The sequence below is a fragment of the Pagrus major genome, chromosome 4, assembly GCF_040436345.1.
Source record: "Pagrus major chromosome 4, Pma_NU_1.0".
NCBI classification, from domain to species: Eukaryota; Metazoa; Chordata; class Actinopteri; order Spariformes; family Sparidae; genus Pagrus; species Pagrus major.
The window spans coordinates 16,665,575-16,683,089 of NC_133218.1; the positions used below are offsets into that span (position 1 = coordinate 16,665,575).

The following is a 17,515-nucleotide window of genomic DNA, read 5'->3' on the forward strand; positions in this document are numbered from 1 at the left end:
TTTTACATTTTTGTTAACAAAGAAACAAAATATAAAATGTTACACTTGTGAGCTTAAGAGGTGCTAGTAGTAAAGCCAGGGTAGCTCTTTCCCCCATTTACAGCCTTTATGCTAAACTAAGCTAATTACTTCCTGACTGTGAGGTGCAGTGACCTTCTCATCTAACTCTCAGCATAAAAGCAAATAAATGGTACAGTTTTAAAAAACTAAAAAACAAAAAACAATTTTAAGTATGAGAAAGTTTTGATAATTAAGCACATCAAGGTTTACTAACACCATAACCTAATTTTCTCCTCACAGGACTTTAACGATATGAAATCTTTCCATGTTGATTTCTCATTTTCTTTGTCACATTCTTAGAAGATTTTGTTTTCGCAATACCTTTCTCAAATTTCGGTATTTTATGATCTGGATTTTCTAAGGTTGTGCATTGTTCTCTGTAACTGTTCATGCTGCTGCCTCCTCAATTAAAAAAATGTACTTAAGGCGCTGAAACATTGTGGACTCCATGGAAGAGGACCCCGTACAACACAATTTGTGGTTCAGTACATGGTTCCTCATGTGTCATGTTTCACACTGGACCTTTAAAATTCAAGTGAAAAGTTCGAGTTTCCAGAAAAAGGTAAAGCAAGCCAACCTTGGCTTTGAATATTTCAGTCAGTGATCACATCATCAATCGTCAGTAAAGCTGGGAAAACCTGAAAGAGAACTTATGTGACAGTGTCAGACAGTCGATAAGATGTTTTTTTTGTTTGTTTTTTACAATTTAAAGCTACAACAGTAGAAAAAAATATAAAACCTGTATGCTAAGAATTCAAGAAACAATAACAAAGTGTTTATCCACCATTTATTTTTTTAAGTAAATTGTAAAATGAAGTGTGTGAGTATTAAGGCAAGGCTGTATTTTTGATCTGAAGGCAGTGCGATGCTAACGAGGTGTAACTAGATTTCTGCTTTCTCTTTTGCTTGTGATTCAGCGACATGTGGCAGTAATAAGAAGTAATTATGTTATCTGGTTGGAGCTCCGTCCTCTCCATCCTCTTAATATTGATTCAGATGCGCTGCTGTGATATCCTGTCAGGGCATCTTTACATGATGAGCTGATGGGGTGTAAAACAGTGTTGACTCACATCCTGCTGTCCTGCCTGAAAAACACCAGTGAAAGGAAAAGTAAGAGATTGCTACCAGTCTCGGTACATCATCTCTCAGTGACAAACAGCACAGCCACAGGACACCCACAGAGGTATTAAGTCCATGTCTTGACAGGTCAGAGCTGTTTTGGCTGCACAAGGGGAACCTTCACAATATTAAGCAGGTGGTCATAATGTTATGCCTGATCGGTGTATATATATATATATATATATATATATATATATATATATATATATATATATATATATATATATATATATATATATATATATATATACACACATATATATACATATATATGTATGTATGTATATATCTATGTATATATACTGTATATATGTACAGTCTGGGGCCCTGAACATTTTCAGAGATGGAGCCATCACAAAAACGCCACTAGATAAATGCAACATAAATAATTCAGTTATGGCTGAAAGTTAAATGGCCACCACATGACATTTTTGCAATCGTTTGATATCTTAAAATGTTCAGGGCCCCAAACTTTACAACTGTACAAAGTTTCATGTTTCATCTATGAAAAGTGTAAGAATTTTTTACATTCACCTGAACTATATGGTTTCCTTCTCACAACATACCTGAATTCCCCATTACCTCTTCACCTGAACAATTTATGATGTAGTATATGGTATCATTGTAATCATTGACCATCAAAACGTATGGGTAGACATCACCTTTTCTGTGTCATCATGTTTGATAAGATATGATATGACACAAAATATATAATTTAGTTATGGCAGAAAGTAAAATGGCCGCCATGTGGCTCCATATCTGAAAATGTTCAGGGCCCCAAATCTTACCACTGTATCAAGTTTCATGCTTTTATGAAAAAGTGAACGCAGGTGCACTGCAGGGCTCTGTGCTCAGTTCAGCCCTTTTCACTCTCCTCACCAATGACTGCACACCCATCCACCCCCTCTAACACTACGGTGAAGTTTGCTGATGACGCCACTATGGTGTGAGGCACACTACAGAGAGGAGGTGCAACACTTGGTCGAGTGGTGTTCAGACAATGAATCTGGTCCTGAACACAAAAGCCAAGGAGATCATTGTGGACTTTAGGTGAATCCGAACGACCTGGTCCACATAAAGGGTGAGGAGGTGGAGAGTCTCAACAACCTGGGAATCCACATTTCAACACCTCCCACCTGGTAAATGAAGCTCAACAGAGGCTCTTCTTCTTCTTTCTGGCAGAAAAGCGCTGTCTGTGTGCTCAGGAGCACTGAGATAAAGCATTTGTGTGCTCAGAGAAAGAATGCTGCACGTACGTCTTGTTTCTATGACAACAATATCTGTATGATCGAAGCTGCCCCTTTGTGGTTTACTATGCGTTTGGTTTTTATATTTGAGGGTGATGTCACTGGCGCCTTTATGAAAAGTTGAGAGATTTGCAACTCAAAGCGCTCGAAGCGGCCTTACAAAACAGGTGGAGCACTAAGAAAAAAGACGTTGGGCACAGCGCCTTTTTTCTGGGCGGCTGCATGCTGCCGCAGACGCTCGCTCCTCATTTGGAACAATTGAAAAAAGATGCTGGCACTCCCTCTGAAAAAATGCTATATGGACACAGACCTTTACTCAAGTAAGTTAGTTAATGAACATATAGCAATGTAGCTAGCAGTCTGAGCAGGGAGTTCCAAGAACAGGAGGAGTGTTTGTGTTTACACCACTAGCACAGGAGGTAGCACAGGTTGTTAAAATTCTTAAATATTGCACCTTTAAGTACAAATTTGATGTATTTTTAATTCTTTTAAATTTTAATTCCACCTTGATTACAATTTTACACAGAAAAACTATAATGAGTTTGTAAAAGTATTGTTTTTTTGTTTTTAAAAAGTTGCTACCACCACCAGCTGCAAGAATAATGGAAGTGTTACACTAAAATTAATATATGTATTGTATATGTAATATAACCAATAACAGTATATGATACAGTAGCATTACAATGCCAGAGTTCATTCTGCTGCCCAATAACGGCCAGAATGCCTCGGCTTGGACAATCTTTTATACAGTTTTTTAAATTTTATTGCAATTTGAGCAGAAGATAGTGTTCATGATATCTAACAGCAAAGCACAAAACACAGTCACATTTTGGACCGCGACCACATTTCAACTATCTGCCACTGCAGGAAAATGCAAACTTATACAGGAGATGTACTTGTGAAAGTATATTTATATACCTGTGTGTGTGTGTGTGTGTGTGTGTGTGTGTGTGTGTGTGCTGAGTCCAGTGACCAGTCTGGCTTGGGTTACACTCTTTCTAAGATGACAGAGAGGAGAAACCTCTCTGGGTGCACCTTGCTTGCGGGAAGCAGAGCGGCTGCAGGCATAAATAAATCTCCCCTGAGGAAAGTCGATACAGCAGCTCACATGTCCACAGCAGATGAATATCCAGGCCTATCTGCATCTTAATAGCGACAAAACTATGTGCATATGATGCACACAAACATATTTGTGTATTGATATGTGGAAGAGGCACTCGAATCCTTTACTTGAGTAAAAATAGCAGAGAAAAGGTACATTCCAACAGTCTTAAACTCTACACTGAAGTAAAGAAGTTGTTAAATAAAAGTACTAATTGGAAACACAAATAATGTACAGCTTTCAGATTAGCTGTTAATTTAAGAAATAAGGCCAGAAGTTCTTCTTCTAAGAAGGCCTAAACACTTTCCACACTTTTACTGTAAATTATATGTATTGTCATAAAGGTGGGCTTAGGTTACTGTACATGCTAACCAGATCATATCAGTGGTTTGTTTCAGCTCATTCCTGTACACACACAAAATGTAGTGTTTATATTTACACTTCATAACAACCTACAGTTCACACATCACCACTTGTGACATGATTAAATTTGGAGGCTTAATGCATAATGTCGCCAGTGAGATTTAAATCTAGTAATATATAGTTTATTACAGTTTTTAAAGCCATACACTTGAATATTATGCCAGTTTATGTAGTTGTATGCGTTTCGCCCTTTGAATAGACTGCTTTTCTACCTAAGCACTTTTTATTTTTGTTTTTTTACTATTTCATATGCACAAAGATAGTGTAAATAAGGAAATGTTGGCCCTGTTTCTCTCTTGTGTAATTGTCTCCGTCACTCTGACCAACCAGCACAGAAAATGGAGTCAGACATCAACACTGGGCAGATGCGTGTCCTGGTGACTGGTGGATCTGGGTTGGTGGGAAAAGCCATCGAGCATGTGGTCCTACAGGAAGGTGGGAAACTGGAGGGAGAGGAGTGGATCTTCCTCTCCTCCAAGGATGCTGATCTACTGTAAGTTATTTCAATTAAACTTTTCTACCCGAGTGTGCCTGCAAACAAATTTTAATAATATAATTTATGCACATTTGTGAATGCAGCTAAGTTCATTTACTCAAGACCTGCAGACAGTGATGGAATGTAACTAGGTACATTTACTCAAGTACTGTGCTTAAGTACATTTTTGTACTTCTACTCCACTACATTTCAGAGGCAAATGTACATTTTGCTCCAATACATTTATTTGATAAATTGAGTTACTTTGTAGATTAAATTTAATATTACAAAATATAATAAACAAAAACATTTTAATGTAAGATTATGGATATGATAAGATGATCACCAGGTGGGGTAAGATTCACGAGCTACCCAGTAGTATATTTAGGCTTGTAAAAAAAGGTCTACTGCTATCAGCTGCAACATTGAAACATTTACATATTAATACAGAAGTCATTATTAGTAATCAATATAACAATTATAATAATAATTATCATATAAAGATAATTATATAACCATAATACCAATACTATTAGATATAATAAGATAATATACGGTATTCTGTAATGGACCATCACGTTCAGAGTATATTTGATTCTAATGTTGTTTTACTTTAACGTAAGTAAAATTTTGAATGCAGGATTTTGAATGCAGGACTCTCTGCATTTTATAACTAACAACACCAGAGATTTTTGAGTCACCTAAAAAAAATCCACAAATAAAAATGTGAACAATAAAAAGCACTTTTCTTCAAGTGACATGCTGTTTTAGATGGGTTGCTGCTTGTTGGTTTATGTCTATCTTCTTCTAAGATTGTGAAGCTATGACAAACAAATGTAAAGTTTTCGTTCTTCCAACCTGTATGTTTTTTCCAATTCCTATCCAACTTTAAACACATCTGGTATTAAAACATTAACAGAGATGTTGGGCAGACCAAGGCTGTGTTCGAGAAGTATCGTCCAACTCATGTCATCCACCTCGCTGCAAAGGTCGGGGGACTATTTCTCCACATGAAGGAGAACATGCACTTTCTGGTGAGATAATGCTGCCATACAGAACATGAATGAATGCTGTAGGAAAATATATTTTAACCTTACTGTAAAGCTGGTGTCTTTTGTAAATATCTACATTTTTAACTGTAGTCAATGACAGTCAATGACAGTCTAACACCTTCACAGAGGGACAACCTCAGAATCAACGACAATGTACTGCAAACAGCCCATGAGATGGGTGTCACCAAGGTCCTGTCTTGCCTGTCCAGTTGTATCTTCCCTGACAAAACCACATACCCCATTGATGAGACCATGGTAAGCTTTTTATTTACCCAGTGGTCCTACTGTATGAACATTAACACTCTTTTCTAGCAACACTCAGCATATATATACTTATCAGTTACTTTTTAAAGGAAGTTTCAAGCTTAATTTCAGGGAGATTCATGGGGTTATTTGTTAGAGAAAAAAATGTGCTATCTATGTACTGTAAATAAAGAAAAAAGTAATTGAAATTAAAGGTTACAAAATCATCTGGCATTCATTTGTCCCAGATTTCCAAATAGGACAATCCAAAAAACAGCATAGACGTAACTGTATTTGCAATGTAAATCCCATCTGTTATAGATACACAATGGACAACCACATGACTCCAACTTTGGATACTCCTATGCCAAAAGGATGATTGATGTTCAAAACAGGTAAGCAGCTCAGTAACTCCTTCACTGAGTTATATACTTTTATAGGCTGGCCTTCCTATGGTCGTTAGGCTGCATCTGTGTGAGTGTGGATCTCTAGTGGTGTTGTCTTTGTATGTTTGTTGTTTTTACATGTACTTGGACTATGTTTTGCTTTTCTTGATTGATATGTTTTGTACTGCATGACTCTATGCTTTGTATTGTATGACTCTTTGCTTAGTGTTTCCTTTGTGGTTTGATTTTAATCTATATTATTGTTGATGTAAAGCACTTTGTAACTAGTGTTTAGAAAAGTGCTATATAAATAAAGTTTTACTTACTTACTTACTCACTATGTGGTGTAAACAAGGGGGTGGGGTGTTCCCAATGCATTCATCCATCACAAATGGCTGTTGAGGCAGCTCCTGATCAGTCACATAGTTACTGATATTAGCTTTAACAGGCACCAAAACTAACTGGGAGTAGCCTTCAAAAATTTTGGTTAAACTAAGGCACTCAAACTACTTTGTTAGGTTTAGGCACCAAAACCACTTTGTTGACTTTAGGCAACAAAACTCCTTGGTTTAGTTGGGCACCAATATTAAAAAGTTGGGTAGGTCAGGTTTAGGCAACAATGCTACTTGGTTAAGTTGAGGCTCCCAAACTCGTTTAGTTTAGGCACTAAAACTTAAAAGTTAGATTTAAGCAATGAAACCACTTGTCAGGTGTAAGTACCCAAACTTCTAGGTTAAGTTTAGGAACCAATACTACTTGGTCAGGTTTAGGATACATCATAGTTAGGGTGCAAATAACATTGTGGACTACGGACACCTGGGTGCTAGAAAAGAAAATCCGACTCTCAAGTTTCGAGCTATGAAGATGCCATCTAACGCTGTGTTTGTTTACTGTTGGAGTTGAGAGGTTCAAAGTGGGCAACTATGACTTCCACACATTTGAATTACTGAGGGGGATCGAACAAACATTGACACCTGCTGAAAGGCATTCATTTATGTTACTTTGCATGATTGTCTGTGTGTTGACAGGGCCTACTTCGAGCAGTTTGGTCGTCGTTACACAGCGATAATTCCGACAAACGTCTTTGGTCCCTATGACAACTTCAACATAGAAAATGGTCATGTACTTTCAGCACTGATGAACAAGACATATAAGGCCAAGAGTGAGTAAATCACACACTTGTCCATCTTGATACACACAAGATGAGTGTAAGTCGTGAATAACACATACAAACACAGACCATAACTAGGTTATAGTCTTTTATCTCATGTCTCTTTCATAGTGGAAGGAACTCCTGTGACTGTCTGTGGCACTGGAGCTCCGAGAAGACAGTTCATCTATTCTCTGGTATGATGTGTGTGTGCTACAAACTGTACAGTATGTGTTTAAGAATGTAAGTATACATTTTCCTTAGATTTTAGTCGATGGACATGGGCCAAATGTATCTGTGACTGGATTAAGAATAAATAAGTATGATAACTTTTATAAATGTCAACTAAGAAAGTCTATTGAGTCTCCTGATCTGTGTCTATTCTCAGGACTTGGGCCGCCTGATTGTTTGGGTCCTGAGAGAATATGAAGAAATTGCACCCATTATCCTCTCTGGTGAGTACAGTGCTGTGTTCACCCACCAATATTCTGCACATCTTTGTGAATCTTTAATGAAAGAATCATGAATCTTTGTGATTGTGTGATACACCAGAGAAAATAGGGGAAGATACTACTTCAAAACATAGAGGTATGAGACACAGTCACTACATGTGCAGTTCATTCATTCACTGTTGTTTCAGTGAATGAGGAGGATGAGGTCTCGATCAAAGAGGCTGTGGAAATGATCGCAGATGCTCTGGACTTCAAAGACAAGATACAAGTATCCTTTCAACAGCCCCCAGTGGTCCTACACGGCGTTATTAATTCTAATTATGCTATGTTGTATTTAGCCTATTTAGCTCAAAACCCACAGAGGTAAAACCAGGTCTCCCCTTGACCCCTAATGTCAGTTTGACACCACCCTGTCAGATGGCCAGATAAAGAAGACAGCCAGCAATGCCAAGCTAAGACGCTACCTCCCCGACTTCACCTTTACACCTCTTCAAGAAGGTCTGAGTTCACTTTACTGTACATCTTCATGATAAATAAGTACTGTTGTTGTTTTTTCATTAAAATAACTTAAGTTTATCAAATAGGGCTGCATATATGTTAGCATAAAGGTTAGGTTTAAGTCTCAAAACCACTTAGTAAACTTTAGGTACAAAAACTGCTTCATTCAGTTTAGGTTACAAAAATACTCTGTTAGGTTCAGGCATCAATACTTGATTAAGGTTTGGCACCTAAACTACTTTGTAGGCACCTAAAGTACTTGATATGGCTTAGATACCAAAAACCACCTGGTTATGTTAGGGCACAAAGACAACTTTTGAGGCACCAAACCACTTAGTCTAAATCTAACATTAAGACAAGTTCTAACATTATTCTAGTCTATTGTTTTATTCATGACAACTGATTTGACTGGATTCAAATGACTTGACATGCAAATGAGAGCTTTGAGTGGTTATTTGCATGAACGCTGCACCTGCTGAAGGTTAAATGTTATTGTGTGCTCTCTCCATCTAGCTATAAAGATGACCTGTGACTGGTTTGTGGCCAACTACGACATTGCCCGGACATGAAGTGACCAAACACTGAGCTGAAAATTAACACTGTTCTTTGGTTTTGGTGTCAAGGAAGTTGTTAACACTGTTCAACTGGTGTATTAATAAACTTTATAATAATGTCTAGTATCATATTTTATTCTCTGAAAGGAATTTCACATTAATACGGAGCCTGGGAGGTGACATGGATGTGTTTTTTCTTTTAAACGCGTGCACAAATGACAAACTACCATTTTTTTCACACCATCAAAACAAACTGTAAATAACAGATGGTGTACAAAGAGAAGAGTGTTACAAAGCAACAGATTTTACATTTTATTTGAAAGGTTTCTATCTAAGAAAGACTCATTTCATCAAGCTCGAGTGGTTTTTCACTGAGCATTAACAAGGTTTCCCTACTGTACTACTATTTTTTGATAAATGCCACCAGAACCTTTGTGGACCAGCAAAGTATTTGAAGTATTTAAATTAAAACAAATAAAACAGAATGTGGTAATTTGCTTAAACTTTTCTGAGATACGGTATACTTAATTGCAAATAGTACAAATACAACATATTTATTGTTTAACCTCATAAAGGTGATCGACTTTGTGAAAAGGGATTGTAAAAAGGATATTACATGTGCTCAGGAAAGCTACGTAAAACATGTTGTCAGTAAAGACAGTTTGTTTCCATTCTGTTTTTATTGATATTTTACACAGCGTTCCAATCTGGGGGGATCTGGGGTTGTAATAAAAAATAAATAATAATAAAAAAAAAACAATCCAGAGAACTCAACAACCTGAGCCAACACAAGGATATTTTTATCTTCCACTTTGCATTGAGGCAAATGTCTGATAGCTCAGGTTGCAGAATGGCGAAAAATGGTGGAATATTTCTTTAAGTGAGATGTAATAAGACCCTGTGGTATCTAAAGTGAGAGATGCAGTGCTGCTGTTGGTCAGAGGAGTCTTCTGATACAGATCAATGGAAACAACTGAGACCAGTGGAGCCAGAGACTCCCTGCTGATTCAATTTACCATCTCTGTAATTCACATGAACGGACCGCCTGTCAGACAACACACACACACACGCACACAGACAGACACACACAGACACAGCAGACACACAGAGATGAAGTGATGTTTCAAGGACGAACGCATTCACAAAAACGGTCAACAAAAGGCAGCCTTGATGAATATGACAAACTTTCCCAGCTTGTTCTATGAAGTGGTTACAGTAAAAGTCTTTATGGTCAAACAGGGCCTGGGATGCAATGAGGATCCAAACTACCTGTGATCCTGCAGACAGGTGAGTCCGGAAACGAGGAGTGTGACCCATTTCCCTAAAAATCCATGCAAATGTAAATGTTAACAGCAGGTACGTAAATGTACACAAGTTCAAGTACAGCCCTATCTACCCCTCCAACCTCTAACTCCTCTATATTGTCCTGATCAGGGCTGCAAACAGACATGTTCTTCCTCCGTGGTGTCTTCAGACTGGTCAAGGGTTCATGGTTTGAATCACATGATATGAAGTGCATATGTGCCTCCAATGCTGAGTGCAAACAAACTGCCTCTGAAACTGTAACTCATGCATTTAGTAGTTTCTCTCCTCCCAGCTGCATAAATGTCAATTAAAACTGTAATAGCCTTCATTTAAAAATACAAGAAGAGCGGAGTCTCCATTCTGTCAGAGCAGCATCAATTATTCATAAATGCTCCCGCTGGCTGTGCTGCTCCTGGGATCGATGCCTCTGTAATGTGGACTGATACGAGCCCCTGGTCGAGTCCAGGCTGCAGCAGGTTAATGGGCTGACTTGATTCCACCCGCTGGTGGAGACAGTTCCTGGACAAAACTGTGCACCACACCCTGCTGACACACTTTAAAGATTTGGCCAGAATTTTAGGTTAAAATATGCGTGTGAAGAAACATCAGCGTTGAGACGTCTATGTACCGTGTTGCAGAGATGCCTACTGAAGTTAGCCTGCTAACCAGCTAGCCCTGGCCCGTTGGTCTTGTAATACCACTTTGTACCTCAAGAGTAAACATTACTTTCCACATATAGCACCATTGACTTCTAACTAGCTTCTGTTGAATGTCCCCCTCAGCAGGCCACTAAATTAAAGTGAGTTGTTGCAGCTTAATTTCTAACTAGTTCCTGCCCGGCATCAAATTTCCGGACCTGTAAAATGTCGTCTTTTTGTTCAGATCATGTCAAAGACACATTGTTTTTGCAAGTATGGCAGATTTATCATCTCTTCAGGGCATCTTTAATGATTTTTTTCTCTATTTTTTCCAACTCCAATTTCTTCATATGTTCTTTTCAACAGCCTCTAAAATTAAAAATAGCACACTAAAGATCTCTCGAGATAAAATTTCACCCAGCTTGCATCAATATAGCACCAACACAATGCTGAGTTAACTCAGTGTAACACAATACTGGGTCTCTAAAAATGAAGAAAAAATAAGAACAATAGAATCTATTGCAGTTTTTGAGTTGAAACTCGAACACTATAACTATTAGTGGCTTGTTGTAGTGCTGCTTTTTGGATTGATGTATTTAAGATGTAGTACTGAGTATTGAAATGAGACTAGAAAACAACGCTGTGACTTAAGAAAACAACGATCGAAACATATTTCTGTAAACTTTAAGCTTATTTTCTTTTCTTTGTAAAATCTATTTTTACTCCATGCCCGTTTTGATTTAGTGTTTTGAGTCTTTCACTTCAAATCACAAATGTTTCTCTCTCTCTCTCTCTCTCTCTCTCTCTGTGTGTGTGTGTTTGTGTGTGTGTGAGTGTGTGCATGTTTTTCTCCAATCCATTATTCCACCAAAATCAATTTGTGCTGTCGTTCAATGAAGAAGCTGAATGTTTCATGGAGAGTGCGGTAATTAGTGAGTTTCTGAGAATCTTTAAGATGATAAAATGTTTCCAAGTAAACAGTAGTCCTGCTTTGATGTAATCAGATTACATTATAATTACAGCTGATGATGCAGCAGATGGATATCTCAGAACAAAAGAAACTAAACTCTTTGTAGGGTAGCTGTTTTTTCCTGGTGATGTTGAATCATTTCAGCTGAATGTCCAACGTTTTAGTTTCAGTGTCTTTTCTACTTTTTTTTTCTCAGTCAGATAAATTGATCTGGTTGTTTGCCAGAACATGTGGCCTTATCATCCTGCTGGGCTGTGTGATAATGTGAGGAGCATTAAATATTCAGTTAAGAGGAAGTTGAGTGTCACTACATTATCTGAGATGTCAGGCATTTATTGATGACTATCCTTTATCTGTTGGAGCTGAAAGGACACACACACACACCCAGGCGTGCACACTAAACCACTGGGAGTAATATTATTTGTCTGATAGATGTAGTCTATTTGTTTCATGAATTATAGATCTTCCAAAATGTCATCCAGAGCGAGTTGCGCTGCTTGGACTTGCACGCTGTGTGTATGACATCACCTTGACAGATGAGTCCTTTCAGCAGCACTTGCTGGAAGTTTTAACTGGGAACCTCAAAGGTTACTCAATCAATAGGTGAAGCTTTTTAAAATGCTTGGTTGTTTCCTCTACCGGGCTGCACTGTTAGACAGGCTGCTAGTAAAACCGAGGATTAATCTGTTTGTAGTTCGGCATCCTCCACAGTCAAACCTAAAGAGATTTAAAGCTCCCCATGAAATGTGCTTTGATGCTTTAACTTAAGCTGCCCCTGATGAAATTAAAACAAGTCAGATCAGCATGCAGAAATAGAATTACAAGCAGCAATAATTCACTTTGTGAATGAAAAAGCACTCTCCGGCCGCCCCGCTTATCTTTTATCTTAGGAATCCGTCAATGAACGTGTAAAGGAGATGTAAGAGAGAGAGAGGAAGATGTCTCAGTGCCATTAACCTGAGACCACCCTCCCCTGCCACCCCATCGACCCCACTCCACCTCCGCTCATTCATTCAGACCCAGCCCAGGCGGAGAGGAAACTGCTGCCCTCTTGGGGATTTGGCATCATAATTATATAGGAAGCAGAACAGTCTGCTGTCTGTTTGAGCCAGAGAGGCTGCAGGCTAGTCACACATGTCGGCTAATGTGCAGTGAACAACTGGTCATATCATGGACGTAGAGCTGTCTTTCTGACACAGTTTGGGAGGTAAGATGATCTCTTTCATTAATCGTCAAAGAGTTGATAAGAACAGAGAGTGATTACCAACCTACTGCTGCTCAAAGTCTGCTCAGTTTGCTTGGATTGTTGTTTTGTATTGTCACTGACCATCTGTGCAAACCTGTGCCCAGACTATAACTTTAGTGTTAAAACAACAGCTTTGGAAGCAGCTCTTTCAATGAAGCATGAAAAGTCTTTTCCCTTAAATCAATTTCCTTGGATTTGCGGAAACTGTTCCATTGTCGTCTGCAGGCTGTTTCTGAACTGCAGTCTTAATTTGATTTCTTGCCACTGGAGATGATCAGAAATAATCAGTAGGACTCCACATCAGCTTGTTAGTCTTGTACCAGTTGATGAGATAAAAGTCTTGCACACAGATTAGAGCGAGTTCTCAAGGGGTTGTTTTTTTATGGAGGGTGTAACGTAAATAATCTAGTGTGGCTTTTAAAAATAAGTTAATTCATATCATCGACTTGAAGAGTTGGAGCTCTCTCAGGATGTTGTCTATGGTTTCATTAAAGTCCCAACTAAAAGAGAACGTTTCTAAAATGGATCATTGTGGCACAAAAATGGGCTGTTTTTGGTACAATAGAGCTTCTTAGTAACACTTTATTTTAAGGTCCTTGTAATAAGAGTAGGCTCTCATAACAGGGCTCCAGGGTGCAGCCATTTTGGTCACATATGCACCCAAAAATCTGTCTAGTGCGACTTAACATTTTCACTGGTCGCCCCCGGTGTGCCTGAAATTCATCAGTTTATTTTTTATTAATTGAGATTATCACGATTTCTTGCTGTTTCTTGTTGCGTGTGATTTATATGGGAAAAAAACATGTATTAGCACCCGTACAATCAATTACATCACAGGCCAAGAAATTAAATTAAAATGTTTTATTTGGTGCACCTAAATGAAAACCTTGCAACCAGTGTGAATAATTAGTCTGAAGTGTTTATAAGATGCTTGTTAACATTATTATGTGTTAATATGTGACCTCATAAGTGTTATCAATAGCATCATAAACAATTTATTGTTAGATTATAAGACATTTATAAGCATTTAAGAGAAACTTAACAGTTTCTAGACTAGAAGTCTTATGAGTTATTACCCAAACACATTTGTAATGTTTAACATACATATTATATCATTGTTAAACATTTACTAAAATTGTTGTTGCTTTATTAAGATTAATACATACTTGATTATGCATTTATTAACAGTTAAATATATTTTTTGCAGCTAACAGATCTTAGGCAAGAACAATGCCCTTAAAGGGTTAATAAATCTTTTATATAAAGTATTATCATTCCTTTTATCAGTGCAGCTGCGAGACTGTATAGCTACATTTTAAAGCAACATTATGTAGAAATTAGCATTTTGTGTGATTTGGCGCCCCCCACAGTTTCTGAGTGCACAACTACTGTTGTAAACACAAAAACGTTACATAATGTTGCTTTAAATGTCTTCTTTCTTGTTTCTTAAATGTCTTAATAATAGGTGACATGGTCCTTTAATCCTGTTATGACTCGATGTCTGTTTTTGTGTCACAGATTGAGAAGAGGAAGCAGCCATGTCAGAGAAGAAGCCACGAGGCTCCGACACGCGTCCTAAATGTGGCCTCCGCAGTTGGAGTGCAGACAGTTATGTTTGGAAGGGGAAGAAACGATCCCGGAGCTCACGCAACGGGTCGAGTCCAGGGGGGCTGGAGGTGGACGGGACGGAGGAGCTGGGTGTGCGGTCGACATCCTGTCCGAGGCGGCGCAGAGAGAGGAAGTGTAGCTGCAGCACTCTTGGGGAAGCATTGACGTCTGCAGACATTGATGTAGTGTGTCGGAAGGCCTTGTCCCGCCGCTCTCTGCGGCAGAAGTTTCAGGATGCTGTGGGCCAGTGTCTTCCTCTGCGCTCTCACCATCACCATCATCATCATCACCATCCATCAGGCTCCTCACGACCCTTCTCAGTGCTCTTCTGGTCCAAACGCAAGATCCATGTATCAGAGCTCATGCAGGACAAGTGTCCATTCTCATCCAAATCTGAACTGGCCCGATGTTGGCACCTTATTAAAAATCACGCCACCCACCAAAGTGCCCTCAAGGACATGGAAACCCCCCTCAAACCCAATGTCTCATCTTCCTCTACCTCCCCACCACAGACCCCTCTCTCCTGGGACGACATCTGCTGCTCTCCTGGACCTGGAGGCACCAGCCTTGAGGACTGGGACCCTTCTTGTCCTCATGGTGGGGCAGAGGGCCGCTGCGGCCACACTGACTACGTCCTGGTCCCAGATCTCCTCCAGATCAACAACAGCCCCTGTTACTGGGGTGTGCTGAACCGCTTTGAGGCAGAGGAGCTGCTGGAGGGCAAACCAGAGGGGACGTTTCTGCTCCGAGACTCCGCCCAGGATGAGTTCCTCTTCTCGGTCAGCTTCCGTCGCTACAGCCGATCCCTGCACGCTCGCATTGAGCAGAACGACAAGCGTTTCAGCTTTGACGTCCGTGACCCATGCATGTACCGGGATCCCAGCGTGACAGGACTACTGAGACACTACAGTGACCCAGCCACCTGCCTCTTCTTTGAGCCGCTCCTCTCCCGGCCGCTATCGAGGACCTTCCCTTTCTCGCTGCAGCACCTGTGCAGGACTGTGGTCTGTAGCTGCACCACCTACCAGGGCATTGACAACCTGCCGCTGCCACATCAGCTCAGGGACTACCTGCGACAATACCACATTAAATGTGATGGGGCCTGTGCTGTGTGACAGTCCAAAGCAGGCCTCATACCATGGAAGGCAAAGATAGGATAAACAAAGGAGGGTTCTCTTAGCAAAAGGGCAAGAATATCACTCTTGAATTTCAAGTAGCTTTGCTTTTGCAGCTCTTTGAGGACTAAAAGATGCAGAACCAGATGTTTGTTGGTCTTGATGCATCAAGAGACAGGAAAACTAAACATCCAAGAAATCATCAGCCTTCTCTTCAAGCCTGAATCCACATGCTGTACGAAGACACGGACGTAATGTCTCATACATTTTCCTTCAGTACCAAGAGATGGTTTGAAGCCTGGATTTAGGTTTCCTGCTTCCGGAAATATTGAAAGTTACTGGAACCATGTTTGACTTGATGGCAAACGAATACAGCTGACTGTGATGACTGTACACTGAGACAGTAATTAAAAGTTAAGAATAGTTACCTTAAAGGATAAGTTCACTCATTATCTACTCACCCTCATGCCTATGGAAAGTTAAGTGAAGTTTCTTAGTTCACAAAACATTTCTGGAGCTTTGCAGCATTCTCCTAAACAACTGAAGTAGATGGGGACTACATGCATACAAAAATAAAATGGCTCTATGCAGCTCATCTGGCATAATCCAAGTCTCTGGAAGGCCCAAGATTCCAAGATTGTACACCCTCAATATGCAGTCGAGCTTTTGTGCCCACTTCAGATGGGGTGCATGCTAATGCTTTTTTAGCTTAGCAGCGAAGTGAAGATTTTCGCTTTAAAAAGGGTGTAAATATCATCTTTTCAAATCAGTTTTGGATCCAGATATGTTTTGTGGATTACAAAACTTAGCAGATAGAAGTAGATAATGACTGAATTTTTATTTCTGGGTCAACTTATCCTTTAATATCCTTCATGTAGTAAGGATTCTCAACAACCACTAACAGAATAAACAATAACCCTCACCTTTAGCGGCAATTGACTCTTGAAGTCACTCTCATTTTCTTTTTGACTTCAATTCAATCAGAGTTGCTTGTGTTTCCTTTGTGGCCACTAGAGCATCTGCACCTTTTATGGTACCCGCCTGAGAGCGAACCTCCTTTCATGTACCATACAATCATAAAAATGTAATGTTTTACCATGGTCTTGCATACAACCGGTGCTGTCAAAGGTTAGACATATAAAGAGACTCCAACTGCATTGAGTAATATCCAGATATTATTAATTCTTCAGTAACTTTCCAACTTAAACAAAACATTTAAACCTGTGTGTTCCTTTCCAGCATTGCTATATCACTGAAAATCCTTTAACACTGTTGTTGTCTCACTACCAGACCTCTCCCCAAAAGATTTTGTGTGACGATGGAGGTTGTGATTAATCACCTGATGCATTTGCCTCCTCATGGGGATGTGGAGTCCGGCACAATCAAGACAAAAGGACTGTTTATCTGCTTGACTTTTTATCTGCTGCACAAAATGGGTTCAAGTCCTCTGTGGCAATGAGATAAAGAGTAATGGATAATGACAGAAAAAGAGACATTGGTGATAACTTTAGTCAAGTACTCAAGCACCATAAACATCACAAATGTCACCTTCTTCTTCTTAGGACTTTATTTAACGGGGTTGCATTCTTCCCTGCAGCCACAAGATGGCAGCACAACTGCACTGATCAGGGGTTTGGGAAGATTTCATCTGCACTTCTTGTCTGCCTTCACACCGCTCTGCTGCTTCTTTACCCCTCGATCTTAGCTGAAAACTCCCCTGTAAACAGGTATTTTAACATCACGTGTGCTTCTACAGCTTCCCCAAGTATTGTTATTGAAAAACTGTTATGAAGAAGGAGTACACTTTAATATAAGCACTGTTCTCAAAGTATTTGAATCACTGCAATATCCTCTTCAGGCATATATTGTGCT

General features: G+C 39.4%; 2 protein-coding genes across 2 annotated transcripts; both read left to right on the forward strand.

The window, feature by feature from the left end:
* The first annotated feature begins 4,316 nt into the window (after nt 1-4,316).
* LOC140995030 (GDP-L-fucose synthase-like) lies at nt 4,317-8,776 on the forward strand. Its single transcript, XM_073464917.1, has 10 exons — nt 4,317-4,444; nt 5,346-5,460; nt 5,605-5,733; nt 6,043-6,116; nt 7,136-7,269; nt 7,390-7,454; nt 7,646-7,712; nt 7,898-7,977; nt 8,108-8,207; nt 8,721-8,776. The coding sequence occupies exons 1-10, from the start codon at nt 4,317-4,319 to the stop codon at nt 8,774-8,776; spliced, it is 948 nt and encodes a 315-aa protein (XP_073321018.1).
* A 5,682-nt stretch (nt 8,777-14,458) lies between these two features.
* Nucleotides 14,459-15,643, forward strand: socs4 (suppressor of cytokine signaling 4). Its single transcript, XM_073465167.1, has one exon. It carries the CDS (start codon nt 14,459-14,461, stop codon nt 15,641-15,643), a length of 1,185 nt encoding a protein of 394 aa, XP_073321268.1.
* Nucleotides 15,644-17,515: the final 1,872 nt, after the last annotated feature.